The sequence below is a fragment of the Dermacentor albipictus genome, chromosome 1, assembly GCF_038994185.2.
Source record: "Dermacentor albipictus isolate Rhodes 1998 colony chromosome 1, USDA_Dalb.pri_finalv2, whole genome shotgun sequence".
Taxonomy (NCBI): Eukaryota; Metazoa; Arthropoda; class Arachnida; order Ixodida; family Ixodidae; genus Dermacentor; species Dermacentor albipictus.
The window spans coordinates 14,974,701-14,989,700 of record NC_091821.1 but is presented as its reverse complement, the minus strand read 5'-3'; the positions used below and the strand labels follow the sequence as shown (position 1 = coordinate 14,989,700).

General features: G+C 42.2%; 1 protein-coding gene across 1 annotated transcript in view; it reads left to right on the top strand.

The window, feature by feature from the left end:
- The window catches only part of LOC139060223 (uncharacterized), a 38,572-nt gene that overhangs the window by 22,230 nt on the left and 1,342 nt on the right, over window positions 1-15,000 (top strand). Inside the window, exon 8 of the mRNA XM_070539283.1 lies at window positions 12,384-12,489. Within this exon, the coding sequence (XP_070395384.1) occupies window positions 12,384-12,489 (106 nt within the window). The remainder of the gene's footprint in view (window positions 1-12,383; window positions 12,490-15,000) is intronic.

Sequence of the window (15,000 nt, the reverse complement as noted above, 5' to 3'; positions counted from 1 at the left end):
CTATGAACTTGTTCCTAGTTTTTTTTAATTACTGATGACTTCAAATTGTTAGTACTTAAAAGTTAAATCGAAGTTATGACTGTTACATACCGTCCTCCAGCAGGCGACATCATGAAATGTCTTATTTTTTAATGCTTTTTTTGGAACATATCTGCTCAAATAAATTTCGCATTGTATGTGGAGGCGATTTCAATCTTAAAACACTCGAAGGGCATGCGATTTTATCTCATGCCTTCACTCAGCAGGTTTCACAAATGTAATATCAACGCCAACTTATATCACAGTATCCAGTTCATCGTTATTAGATCTACTGATTACAAATGCTGACACACTTGTTTCTAGCGCCGGTCCTATTTTATCAGGCATAAGTGATCGTTGTCTGGTGTTCATGCAATATAGTTCCTCACAAATGCAGCAGAAACGCCAGCATGGGACTATCACAGCTCAGTATTTCTCTTATGAGGCACTGCAAGCTTTCAAGCATGCTATTAGTATGCATGACTGGTCTTTCGTTTATAAAATAAGATACCTTTATGCAGCGTACCTGAACTTTCGCAGATATCTATGTTTCATTTTCTTTTTATAAGGTTTAAATTGTGAAAGAAAATCAGAAAAACATGGGTCACATTTGCCCTTAGGCGTAAGATAAACCAGAAAAATACACTATTTCATGCATGCTTGCATGCGATCTCGGGCGGAAGATTTAATAAAGTAATATAAAGCACTCAGAAATAAATTGAACAGTGACCTTCGAAAAGCAAAGACAGCGTATTACGAGAACTTGTTTTCTAGTATCAGTGCAAGAAACCCCGATGTACTTGGAAAGCTATAATCATAATAATTTACTTGAATGAAGGCAGAGATGTCGGCCTGAGCTACGCGCTCTAGCCTGCTACTCTTCACAGGGGGAGGGGGAACAGGGACATAAAGGTGGGATGAGGAATGATGATGACATCGAAAGAGGGATGCGCAACGTTTAAAGCAAGTTCAACATTCTGATAACAAACATTCAGAAAGCTCATTCATGAAGCCAATATCTGATTCCGTATCTAGTCAGTAGTCACCGATTCAAGTGAATTGAAAGGCGCTAGAACGAAGCTGGTGTGTGGGCCTCCCCTGCGTGAGCAGCACAAGCACCAAACAAAAGCTTTATAGCATGGAAAGAGCTGCGATAAGCGGCTCCAGCGCGGCGAGCACCTGCAGGACACTTTTAGCGGCCGGATTCTGGAGACCACCGAGAATTGCACGCATTGACTCCACCAGGTGCTTCAGCATTTCATGTACGCTCTCCTTCTCGTTGTGTCCATCTTCTTGCTTGCCCGTAGTGCCACCGGTTTCATTGGCCCTATAATTTTTGGCTTCATGGCGCAGAGGACCACTAGGGCCCGCTGGCATGGCCGTGGGCCTAGAGGCCAGCAAAGGCCATTCCGTGTATGTATCAGACGGTGGAGGTGAATGTTTGCCGCGTGCTGTCATCTATCTTGAATCAGCAGTAGGCGCCGTTACCGTGCTCGATGCACGCACAGTCCGAGGTGGTCGTGAAGCCTGTGCCCCACTATGTACTTCTGAAATGGCTTTGTGGCGCTTCTTTCGCGAGCGTTCGTCACTTTGGCGAGCAGATTGAGCAGCCTCTTTACGTGAAGATTGGTCTCTTGCCATTTTTCGAAGAATACGAACTGCTTGTTTCATCTTTGGGCATTCCTTTGAAGTCGCTTCGTGAGAGCCAGTACAGTTGGGACATTTAAATGAAGACGCATCACAGTTGGTTGTATTATATATGCTCTCCGCCGCAATGCGAGCAGGTGGCTTGAGTATTCTGGGGTGGAGCAAGAAAGACCTCATGACAGTTGAAATTACACTAAACAATCACGTATTGACCGGTGTAATTCTTGATGATTGTTCCAATAAATATTTCACTTCCAGCATAACGCAAGATACTGATATCTCACTCATACTTAATTATTTGTTCCCCTGAAAGCATATTTCTTAAACCAACAGATGAGCAGAAATTTATAGAACATTTATGAGTCTTAAAAACAGTAGTGCATTAGATACAATCTTCATATAAGACCTATAAAATTTGTTTTAGATTGTGTGGTCCCGGTACTGGTTTATATATTTAATTTAGCACTGGAGTCTGGGGATTTCCCACGTCAAATGAAGCGTTCTCTCGTATCCGTTTTGTATAAAGCATACGTCGCCTTGAAGAAGACAAGTCCACTTGTCGAAACGTTGGCGCCTGCATTCACCTTGTTCACGTTTTGCTCATCGTCTTGAATCTCCATCTCCCGCATTCCCCGTCTTTTCTCTACGTGATTCCAAGGATGATAGTGATAATGAAATCTGCATGTTATGTCGGTGTCGGTTATAGTCTCGAGCGATGAAACGTGCAGCGTGGTTTTGCTCAGATTCCAGTAAGTCGATTAGACAGACTTGATGAGGTGACCAGATGGATGATGCATATTCGGGTTGTGGACAAACAAATTTCTGGTATGCTAGTTTCCGTGTAATGGAAGGTGGCGCATGAAGATTACGTTTCAAGTATCCTAGTGTGCGTGATGCCGTGGCAGTAACTATTTTAATGTGTGTTGACCAAGAAAGATTACAAGTGAAGTTAATACTAAGGTACCTGTAGTTGGGCGTTACCAATATAGAATTATTGTTAAGAGAGTACGTGTAAGTCGAGTTTGATTACTTTCGGCTGAACGTCGTTAGTTTGAATTTGTCAGTGTTAAGTGTCATTTGCCACTGCGAGCCCCAAAAAGTAATTTTGTCAAGATCCTGTTGCAGTACCAGATGATCTGCGTGAGTCATAATTTTGCGGTATAATATGCAATCGTCAGCAAACAAATGGATGCTACATGTTATATGAGGTGGAAGGTCATTAATGTAGATAAGAAATAATAAAGGAGCCAGGACGCTGCCTTGAGAAACACCAGAAGTAACGTCAGATAACGTAGATGAGGTGTCATTCACCCAAGTAAACTGCTTGCGTAAGGATAAAAAGTTACGGAGCCATAATACAGTTAAATAATCAAGGTTAAAGGACGACAGTTTAGTAATTAAACGACAATGTGCTACACGATCGAAAGCTTTACAAAAATCGTCATAAATGCAGTCTGTCTGTATGTTACTTTCCATATTAGAAAATAGGTCATGGGTGAATTCTATTAACTTGGTTTCACATGACAAGCCTTTCCTAAAACCATGTTGTTGGTGAAAAAAGAAATGGTTATTTTCTAGATGTTGCACAATGTTACATGCAGTTATGTGTTCAAATATTTTGCAAGGGATGCTAGTCAGGGATATGGGGCGTTAGTTATTTACATTACTTTTATTTCCACATTTCAAAATGGGTATTACCTTGCCAATTTTCTAATCGTGTGGAAGTGTACCATTAGTGACTGAGTGAAGATATGGTAAAGGATTAAACTGCAAGGGATTATTGTTAGTTTGAAGATTTATTGTTAATTCCATCAATACCGGAGCTTGCGGATACTTTAGGTTTCGTTATTATGGCAGCGATCCCTTCTACGGTTAACTCTATGCGGTTAATATACCTATAATTGAAGTCAGCAATACTAGGAGTATTTGAGCAGTCTTCCTTCGTAATTACGGAGGTAAAGTACTTGTTTAAAACATCAGCGCATTTTTCTTTTTGAATCGAATTACCGGTTTCATCCTGTAGTGCTAAGTTAGTCGAAGAGAAAGCCGGGGAAATGGTACGCCAGAATTTTTTGGGATTTTTAGTCATTAGGGACTATAAGCCATGCGAAAAACTTATGCTTAGCTTTACGAACAGCACGGCAATATGCGGTTTCGCAGAATTTTAGTTTTAACCAAGCTGCAGAAGTGTTCAGTCGTTTAGCTATTTTGAACAAGCGTTTCTTTTTATTTTGTAGAGTTCGCAGAGATCTATGATACCACGGTTTTGATATGTTAAGTCGCAATGAAATTATTAAAGGTATATGTGTATGCATAAGTGTTAATAACTTGTGTTTGAAGATCGCCCAGTTTTCGTCGACAGTACGGGAGGAAAAAGTAAGAATGAATGTATCGCAGAACGTCTCAAGACTAGAGTTAATGGCAGTGCAGTCGGTTTTCTTACAATTGAAGATGTGCTTAGGCGTAAGATTTCGTGAGTGTGATGGGATGCTAATAGTTAGGTTCAAGATTATATTATTATCAGTCATTCCCAGTTTGGTTTTCGGAAGGGAAGGTCGACGGAGTTAGCTTTCGTAAGGCTCAAAGAACTCATTTTACAAAACATCGACAACAAGCTCTATACATTAGGTTTGTTCGTGGATTTCACTAAATGTTTTTATTCCCTTGACCACAATATACTGTTGCGTAAGCTAGAAATGTATGGTGTCCGGGGCACTCCTGTGGCTTTAGTTCAATCATATTTAACAGACAGATCACAATGCATGTGTCGGGGCAACTATCGCTCATCTTGAATGCCGATTAGTAGAGGTGTCCCGCAGGGAAGCGTATTAGGCCCCCTTCTTTTTAATGTCTTTATAAATGACAACGCAAACATTGACAAGACGGTGAAATTTATCATATATGCGGATGGTGCCACAGTCTTGCTGTCTGACGAAAATGCAGATGAGGTGGCAGGAACATGTAATCGATTATAAGGTAACATTAAATCACGGTCGCTATCCAATAAACTTAAATTTAACCCTAGGAAAACGAAGGTAATAATTTTGAGAGCTAGAAACAAGATATTCAACACTAAACAGCATGTTATGTGCGCAGAACAGAAAATCGGCATTATTGATGAACACAAGATCCTTGGTGTAACATGTTCATCTCATCTAAGTTGGGATTCTCACATAAATAATTTATGTAAGAAACTTTATTTAGCTACGGGAGTTTTATCGCGTTGCCGAGAAGTTCTCCGAACACAAATAAAAGTTAAAATATATAATGTGCTATTTCAATCACACATAAACTACTGCAGTTTGGTATATGGCTTACTACAACTCAGCGTAATACAAATACAATACTGATTTTACAGAAGAACGCTGTCTGTCACATTGCTAACATTGGTTATTCATTTCCATCCTCCACATACTTTCGCACACACAGAATAATTAGAATCCCAGATATTCATGAGTTCGGCGTCCTACGTTCATTTTACATCTGCTCTTCTGCATTCAAACACTTTATTCAGCCTACTGCATTTCTGCAGCGCAACAGCCATGATATCAATACTCGTAACGTGGGAGAGTGGCTTATAGCCAGTTTTCCTACCGACTATATATAAACACCAGTCTTTGAAACATAAGTTCCCATTTATTCTAATTAAACATAATGACTTAGACAAACCCACAATAAATATATTATGTGAAATATTTCTGAACTACTAGTTTATTTATTCATTCAATAGCCTATTAAAATAGGGTCTACATTAGTAATGGACTTTGTTCTACAAAACAGGTTATACTCTGGTATCTGATGCCTTATGCGTTATTGTTTTATTCTTGTTAATTGGTATCGATATAACTGATGTTGTTTTATATTATTGCGCTTAGTTCTTGTATTAGTGGTGTAACCATTTCCTTCTGTTAGTAAAATTAGTGTTACGTATTATGGTAGAATTGTGCTTTGTTTGTTTCTTGAATTTATGTTTGTTGTGCATGGTAACACAAATGCATTGTTTTTGTTTTCCTCGAGTAAGAGTGCACGTTCTTAATTAATGTGTAATGACATTCTACTATCTGTGTAAATAACTTCCTGTGTGATGCTTTTAAACATCTGTTATCAGTTTACCTGTCACATGTTGCCGTGCATGTATGGTCTCCTGGGCCCCGTTAAGCTGTTTTCTTGCAGCTTTTAGCCCAGAAGTCCAGCCAGGATATTTTCTGGTAAATAAAGAGAATTGAATTGAATTGAATCTGAAGAAAATTCGCTGACGAATTGTAAGGCCGGTGCTGGTATACGACGGTTGCATATATGCTTCAACACCGCGTCACCTCAAATTTGCTATTCTTCAGAGACATGCTCCAATGCGTAAGAAAAATAATTTCACTTTTTTTTTCCTACGCGCCTGAACATACCTGTCTTAGTTCCCACTAGCTCACGTCTCTGTCTTAAATGCTACACTATTCTTCATTTCGTTTTGTTTCTTAATAGACATGATAATTTTACGTCAAGCACAGAACAGCCATCGTACATCGCCCTAAAGGAGTATGTGCCTGAAATTGGTGAACTGCCCAATTGACATACAAATAAACAATGTAAAAGACCGGGAGGCCCACATGCGAAAAAAATTCAGCTCAAAATAAAAGTTAGCAAGCTCACAATCAAAGAATACTTTTTTTGAAGGAAACCAAAAATTCTCTCTTTGGATAAACACCGATAAAATTGGGCCAGAATTTCTCGTAAGTAACAAGTGAAACCATTAAAATTTCACCTAGTGCATTTGGGTAATTTTCGAACTGATTGTAACTGTGATAGGCTGTACCGGAGGTTTAAATTTAACCACAGTTAACCTGCCAGTACATAAGGAACAAGATATATGTAAACTGGTGGCGAAGGTTCCATAGAAGCCCACATGTCGAAAGATGGCGGCCCATTGCAACCGTCGCCATCTACGTATCGGGTGGACAACTAACAGCAAGCAAAATAAAAAGTGACGTCACAACCGGAAATGGCAGTGACGTCAAGACCTTATGGTGCTTATGGTGCTTAGACCTTGGTGCTAACATAATTAGGCTGTTATTGATGTCTATTGCTCCTGTAGGTTCCTTGGGAAGGTGAGCAAATACGATGGAAATAAAGGACAGTGCCACAGAGGTTTCAAAAGCCACTCCACTTTTATTCGTCTGGATTAATGCAATCAATATAATTGACCAAACAAAACAAGCTTCAGCGAATTAAAAGTACTATGGCCAGCGCGCAGTCGCAATGTATGGCAATATATGCGAAGCATTTTCACAGAATCAGTCGCAATTCCGTACAACACCATGTACTCATATCCAATAGTCATCAGACAAGACAACGCTGCCACACATTGTCATTTGGAAAACATTCGACTTACTATTTTTGCTGCATAATTACTTTGTTTAGCGCAAAACAATGGACACAAGAAAGACGACAGGACAAAGCGCCTTGTCCTGTCGTCTTTCTTGTGTCCGTTGTTTTACGCTAAACAAAGTAATTGTAGATTCGCACCAACTAGCCCGCCAAAGCACTGTGCTGAGTTTTGCTGCCCGTCAGACACTCAGAACCTGTGTTACGGAGAGTGAACGAACATAGTGCGACGCTTCTTCACGGAGCTTTTGGCATTTATCGTCACGACGAGACAGAGTGCGTCGGATGCCGCAGCGTGAACTTGCACGACGAAAAACCTGCACTCACAACTTTCGCCAATAAATGCCGTGCGCTAGGTCAGGCGAATTTTGAAGTGATGCGCACGCCACACTTTCAACAAACATGCAAGGAAATAAAAAAAAAACTCGGATGAAACCACCGCGTTCAAGTGAGCAACGCCGTTCCGCTCGACACAGTAGCTGGTTCGCAGTCTTGCCAAGTCTTGCGCCAGAATCACTGGTTGATAGGGGTCACCAAAAACGAACTAATAAATTGTGAAATAAAAAAAATTTACATTTGTCGTTTTCGTAACGCAAAATTATTTGAGACGGAATATTTAGTCGCGTGACAGTATACTGATTTGAAATTTTCGAACATTCTTTTTTTTTCAGATAGGTTTGCTAGTTTCAGTGTTTGTCCCCCCCCCCCCCCACTAACCTCCTAGTCGCGTTTAAATCAAGTATCACTAACTCATATCTCTGGCGATAGGTTTTGGCACAATTTTCGTCCCAAGCTTCGCGACCTATTTAGATGGACCTTGTAACGAACGTATAAAGGCACGTCGGTGTATATAGCCATGGTTGCAAATCCTATCTTATTCCACATTAACCACATTGCCAGCGCTGAAAACGAAGCACGAGAATATAATTACGAAGGTCTAACGCTACAGAAAAATACGTCGCGACACAAGGAGGAGACGCACTTGGCACATGAGTGAGCATCGTTGTACTACGCAGCCTCTGGAGAAGCCAAGGTCGCAGCCTTTGCTTCAGTCTGGAAATAATGGAGACTGAGCGCTGTTTATCGGCGCCGTTGCTCATATTCGTATGTGTTTTTGCAGTTGTTCTTTCTGTTGTCTTGCGTTTTCTTACTTTCTTTCTTTCTTCCTTCCTTTTTTTCTTTCTTTCTTTCTTCCTTTCTTCCTTAGCCAAGCCAGATAACACATGGCGCAAGTTCATTGACATTGCGGCGCACGCGATAACACGCTCCATATACCTGGAAAACGCTCCGTAGTCCTAGAAAATGGGCAGCCTTCTGCGATTCAAGGCTGGCCTTGCAATGTGTGCAATCGTTTCTCCGACATGAAACTCCTGATCAGCTCACGTGCGAAATCGTGGAACTTGTCCATCACTTAAGAGGAAAAGTCCATGATATATCTGTTCATTGGATACCAGGTCATTGCGCCATCATAGAAAATTATGACGCAGATAAGGCAGCTCGGACGTCAAACCAAGAAGACCGCTGCGTCCCCATTCCTCTTTCAAGAACCGACGCCGCGAGACAACTTTGCATTCTAGCACGCACGATCTCCTTAGCAGAGTGGAATACCGCACATACAAGGCGCACAAGACTGCACAGACGAAACCCGTCACTGCAACTCGGACGTCCGGCTGGTCTGCACCGACGCGAAGCGTCTCTTCTGTGTCGGTTGTGGCTTGGAGTTCCTGCACGAATGCCTACTCAGCGCTAATTGGAATGGCTCATATTCCTGCATGGGATGTTTGCGGATGCGAATAGAACATTGACCAATTATTGTGCCATTGTCTTCAATTTCAAGAACAAAGACAATCTTTGTCAAACCATTGACGAAATTAGATTATCGTCCTCTGAGTGAACAGGCAGTACTAGAGCACCGTCCCTACCGATCAACGGCTCAGAAGGCAGTGAAGGCACTTTTGTGCTTTCTGAGAACGTCTGGTTTGCACAAGCGGCACTGTCCGTACATGTCTCTACACCTTCTATCTCCCTTCTCTCTCTTCCCCTTCTCCTTCCCCCAGCGTAGGGTAGCCAACCAGAGTCCTCACTGGTTAACATCCCTGCCTTCCTATGTTCTCTCTCTCTATCTCTCTCTCTCTTTCTCTCTCTCTCTCGTATACCGACCTGCAGCTGTCGGCCACACAGGACCACATTTCCGGAACAGCTAGTCGTGGCGACACGTCGAGGCTCGTTTTCGCCTCGTGCTGCACGGCCTGATCAGCTGTGTGAAGAACTGATGTTGATGCCTCGAGTGACTCTCGATTATCGATGCTTTACTGTAACTAACGCAGTCCATATTGTTGCGGGTAACAACGGTGTTATTTATTTATTTGGTTAGTTAGTTAGTTAGTTAGTTAGTTAGTTAGTTAGTTAGTTAGTTAGTTAGTTAGTTAGTTAGTTAGTTAGTTAGTTAGTTAGTTAGTTAGTTAGTTAGTTAGTTAGTTAGTTAGTTAGTTAGTTAGTTAGTTAGTTAGTTAGTTAGTTAGTTAGTTAGTTAGTTCACAGGCTCCCGAAGAAGTATTGCGTAAGGAGAGGATACAGGGCAATTAGCAAAAGAAAAAAAGGAGTAGAAAGAGAGAGAGCAAAGAGAGGAAAGGCAAGGAGGTCAACCAGACTAGCGTCCGGTTTGCTACCCTACGCTGGGGGAAGAGAAAGGGGAAATAGGAAAAGGAAAGCGGGATGGAAGGAACACTGTGTGTGCACGCAGCAAAGCGCCTGAAAATAATTCAAGTCCAAGCAAGTGCTCCGCCGATACGTTAGGCTGCCGTCATTTTGCTGTCTGAAGCTAACCTTGATGCTTCCCCATAGCTGTTGATGCACGTTGGAGTCACCAGTGAAGACCAAGGAGCCGCTGGGCGTAAGCAGTACGTTGCTTTACGTGACAGTATATTGTTAAGCTAAACCCCAACCTTTTTGACTTCAGTGCGAATAGAATGCTGCTGGTGAGCCATGATGATTACTCAAGACTTTCAAGTACTGAATTGAGAGCATCCAGCACTTGCATTGCACTTCGCGCTGACGGAGTGTGTAAGTTGTTCAAGAGCATTCGAAAAGTATTCATGAGAGACCGGATTATCATAACCACTTGTCGTTCTTTGGGCAGTTTGTCAGGAACCCGCGCTGTGCACTCTACAGCGGTGCACAGCTGTATCACTTGGCGTGGCTCTGGCTCCGGCTGTGGCATAGGCTGTGGCATCAGCTCCGTAGGTGGCATCGGCTGGGGCATACCGGCTGGGGCATCCCGGCATCGGCTGGGGCAACCCCGGTCATGTACTAATTGTGGCCATGTCGTCCCTGCAAACTTCTTAATCTCATCTGCCTACCTAACTTTCTGCCGCCCCCTGCTACGCTTCCCTTCCCTTGGAATCCAGTCCGTAACCCTTAATGACCATCGGTTATCTTCCCTCCTTGTTACATGTCCTGCCCATGCCCATTTCTTTTTCTTGATTTCAACTAAGATGTCATTAACTCGCGTTTGTTCCCTCACCCGATCTGCTCTTTTCTTATCCCTTAACGTTACACCTATCATTCTTCGAATGGCACCTATCATTCGGATGGCAGGTCGTTAATATAAATCGGAAAAACGTAATGGTCCGACTACGCTTCCTTGTGGTATGCCAAATTTTACATCACTAACAGTGGAAACTCAATTATCGACGACGGTGAATTGCTTAGGGAATAACCAAAAGTTTCTTATGCAAGGTACCGTTAGGGAATCGATGTTTAAGCCTGAAAGTTTAGCTTTGAGACGGCAATGAGCAACGCGATGGAAAGCATTAACGAAATCAATGAAAAATGGGGTGTATCTGTGGGCCCGATTCCATGTTTATAAAAATATCTGTAGTAAATTCCATTAGTTGTGTTTCACACGATAGTCCTTTTCTAAAACCATGCTGATGCTTGAAGAAGCTGTTAGTGTCCAAGTGATGTGCTACATTTTAAAAGATTATGTGTTCTAGTAGTTTACCGGGAATGCTTTTATTGATATTGGGCGGCAATTGTTAACAGCGATCTTATCACCGGACTTAAAAAAGGGTATAGCTTTACTGACCTCCCAGTCATACGAAACTATAGAAACAAGCGAGAAAGGATTGTGCTATAGTGTACTACAGCATACGTCAAGATTTTTGAGTGTATCCTATCCATGCCGGTTGAAGTTGACATCTTGAGGTTGTTAAACAATTCAGCAACAACAGTGCTTATTACACTGATAGGGGCCATGTATGCATAGCCGAGTTCGATTGGTGTTGGTATTAGCGAATGGTTTTCTTTTGTAGATACGGCCGTGAAGTAATTGTTAAAAACAGATGCAGAAAGCAACGTCGCCATCGGCGAGGCAGAACTATCAAGCGTGGTGAAATGTCGGAATGTTCGGCAGGGGAGATCGCTATCCAAAATGTTTTGGGGTTATCTTGAAGCAGAGATTGCAGATCGCAAGAGAAGTATATGCTTAGCTTGACGCAGAGCATTGCAGTAGGCTTTATCACAAGTTCTGTGTATTCTGCAAGATTCAGGTGTGTCTTCACGTTTGGCAGTCCTGTAGCGATAATTCTTTTTTTTATTTTTTAGAGTACAAAGTGTCTTACTGAACCACGGTTTGGATTCGTTTACGCGAAATGAAACCTTTGGTCTATGCGTATGTGCTAGTTCCATTAATGTTTCCTTCTACGGGAAAAATTCTCGTTCCCTGTCCGCTTAGAAAAAGTTGCCAAGAATGACAATATGAAGGTTTCAAAACCATTGTTAATAACGCTGACGTCTTTTTTTGTAATCAAATACTTGTTTAGTCTTCAGGTGACGTGAGCATGCAGCTGTATGAACCGTGAACTGTAATAACCGGTGGGCACCGAACCCATCCGCAAAAGTGATAGCGTTAACCCTCTCAGGCGCGGACATTAGAACAAGATCCAATGCGTTATTTATAAGAGTTGTCATTATATGGTTGTCATTGGTATTAGGCAAGCCCACTATTTGTCAGCAATAAAGAGAGTATATATATATATATATATATATATATATATATATATATATATATATATATATATATATATATATATATATATACAGGAGGAGGAGTGGAGGTGGGGCCATAAAGGATCGTTTCGTCGCTTTGCTAAGAAATCGCACACGGTGCGCTTACTATACGAATTACTATATATGGTTTGTGAAACACCTTTTTTTCGTGCTTTAGTTTTACTTGGATTAATTCGGTAAATTGGATGTAGAAGAGGCGTACGTTTGAATATTGAGTCGACAATAGCGAGACACAATTAGTGAGACTTAGTTGCCTGCCGTTTTCTCCCCAGCCATCCGCCGCACGGCCTCCTGTTGGAACGTGGAGGAGTTTAAGCGCTGTGTTCACGGATCTCACATCGACATCAGCAAAACCGTGTTCACGGAGCAGGACTGCAGGTCAGTATCCAATGCCACCTGACGCAGAATTCACAAAGCAGTTGGGATTTTAAAAATGATGATGAAAAAACTTTATTTATCCCTCTTTAAAGGGAAGGGGCCAATGGAATAGAGGGTGGGGGGAGGAACTACTTGAAGTAGGCCTCCTTTATCCTCTCAGCCCACTCCGGGATGGCCTCCTGAAGATCGGGCCTGGAGCTGCGCAAAGAAAAATGTCTGCCACCGACCGCCCGCCTTAGCTATACGATAATGAACGTTCGCTATCCGGTGCCCGTTCGTGTTCGAACTAACATAACTAATGCAGGAATTCGGGAGGGGGGGGGGGGGATATATAAAATAATAATAGCACGTAGCCAAGTTTAAAACGTCAATTTCGTTTGAATTATGCAATCTTAGCATGTGTAGGCCACGTTACTATCTTTTGGTCACGGATATACAGAGCGGCCTAAAACACGTCTGCATTTTTATTTTTATTTCGCGATTTGTTTGCTCTTTTATTTATATTACGTACAGATTACCCTGCGAGTATCCAAGCAGGGTAGACAACGAAATAAAACACAGCGAATGTTGCAGGCAGGGTGCACAATGCGAACATTTGGTAAATTCGGTAAACTTATTTCATTCCGTTATGTACTTCTTTGAAAGAAAAAAAAGTACTCGAACGTACTGGTTCGAGCGAAACACAGTACCAGGGAGTGCAACTTAATGCGTATGGCGGGTGTATCTCGTTGTTAGTGGGTTACAGGTGCTGACTGGTGTCGAGAAGAGTTTGTTAATTTGGAGTAAAGATAAAAATTTGACCGCTGACATTTGCTGCGCAAAGAGTAACATTGGCTATAGCATCAGCTTCATTAGTTGGGAGGAGAAGTCTTGTCGTAAATACTTAGGGCAACTTAACCAGGGGCAGCTCGCACGAACATTTAATAACGAAAATAATAACGAATTTAATAGCGCGTTCTAGTGCGGACTAGGAGTTGTCTAAGGAACATGTAAGAACGCGTTCTTAAACTCGTTATTATTTTCGTTATCAAATGTTCGTACAAGCCACCCCTTGCGGCTTTTCCCTGTACTCGTAGAAATTCATTGATGCCGTCATCGGTATACAGGTCCCAGACGACGCAAGTGTGTTCAAGCGTGGGTCTGATCATAGTAGCGTAGCTGATTAGTTGAGCGCGCCGAGAGGCGTTGCGCAGTTTATGCCTTGGCAAATTAGAAAGGCTGACGCGCAGATGTTGTCAGTGTGCACGCTCCAAGGGGTGTTAACAAGCCGCGGTAGCCTTTGTGGTTATGGAGTTGCGCTTCCGAACACGAGGTGATGGTTTCGATTCGGGTCGCGGAGGCCGCGTGCGGAATGGAATGACACTCGCATGCTGCCAAACAGTGCTGGTTAAAGAAACCCAAGCGGTCAAAGTTGATCCGGAGTCCCCCACCATGGCATGCCTCATAATGAGGTCGTGGGGCGCAAAGCGCCAGAATTAAATAAATAATTATTTCATTAAAATAATTACGGTGTGTCAGTATCCCCCAGATATTAAATGTATAGATTGAAACTTCCTGTAAAGGTGAAGATCCCATCGATTGTGAAGGTAAAGACATGCTTAACTCTTTCCGCTTGAAATGAAGAAATAATTTTCTTTGTCTATGACTACTCGCCATGCGCACCAATACAGTATGCTGTTATGCGATTTGGTCATTGCTGGCAAAAAAAAAAAAAGATCTCGCTGTACAAAACGCATTCATTGATAGAAAACTGCATATAGGTTGATACTGGACTCCACAACGCTATACGATATCATTATTATACACTAGGAACAGAAGGGCGGGACCAAGGACACTATCCAAAGTAACCCAGATAGGTCACTGGAATACGTTTCCGAAAGTTGCCCGTCTCTTTCAAAGAGCTGCTTGCGGTTCGTGACATATGCAGCAATCCACGATACTAATGTTTCTAGCCAAAGTTCCTAAGTATAAATATTATTTTTTCATGACGTACTAAGTCCACTTTCAATTTCAATGGACTAAAAGTCCATACGTCGAAATTTCGCAACTGATGACTCCCTCAGCTTTCTTTATTTCTTTATTATTATTTTCCTTCATCTTTCGTTTACGTTGAGCGCAACAGGCATCACCTCAACTGGTTCAACGTGCATATCCGCGTTTAGAGAGCCGAACAAGATTAAGAGCTCTCCTCCTTCAATGCGCTATTGCGGCAGTAAATTAAGAATGATGCAGTACCGGAAGCTGTTGCGGCTATATTTCGCCATGCAATGTCCTGTGCATAAACACATTACGCCTCCCCTTCCCCATTCAAGTGGCGTGCAGCCTCTAAATAGCCCTGGCAACGATGCCCTCACTTCAGATTTCCGCAAAATTATATAGTGGAGGGGCAAATAACCCTTCTTGGCGCCATTCTCTGCCTCGCCCGGCCCACTTCCCGCAGGCCGTGTGCGAACATTCGACGTCCAACTCTCTGTCAACACGCATAGTTATAGCTACGGGGTGATAATTTGT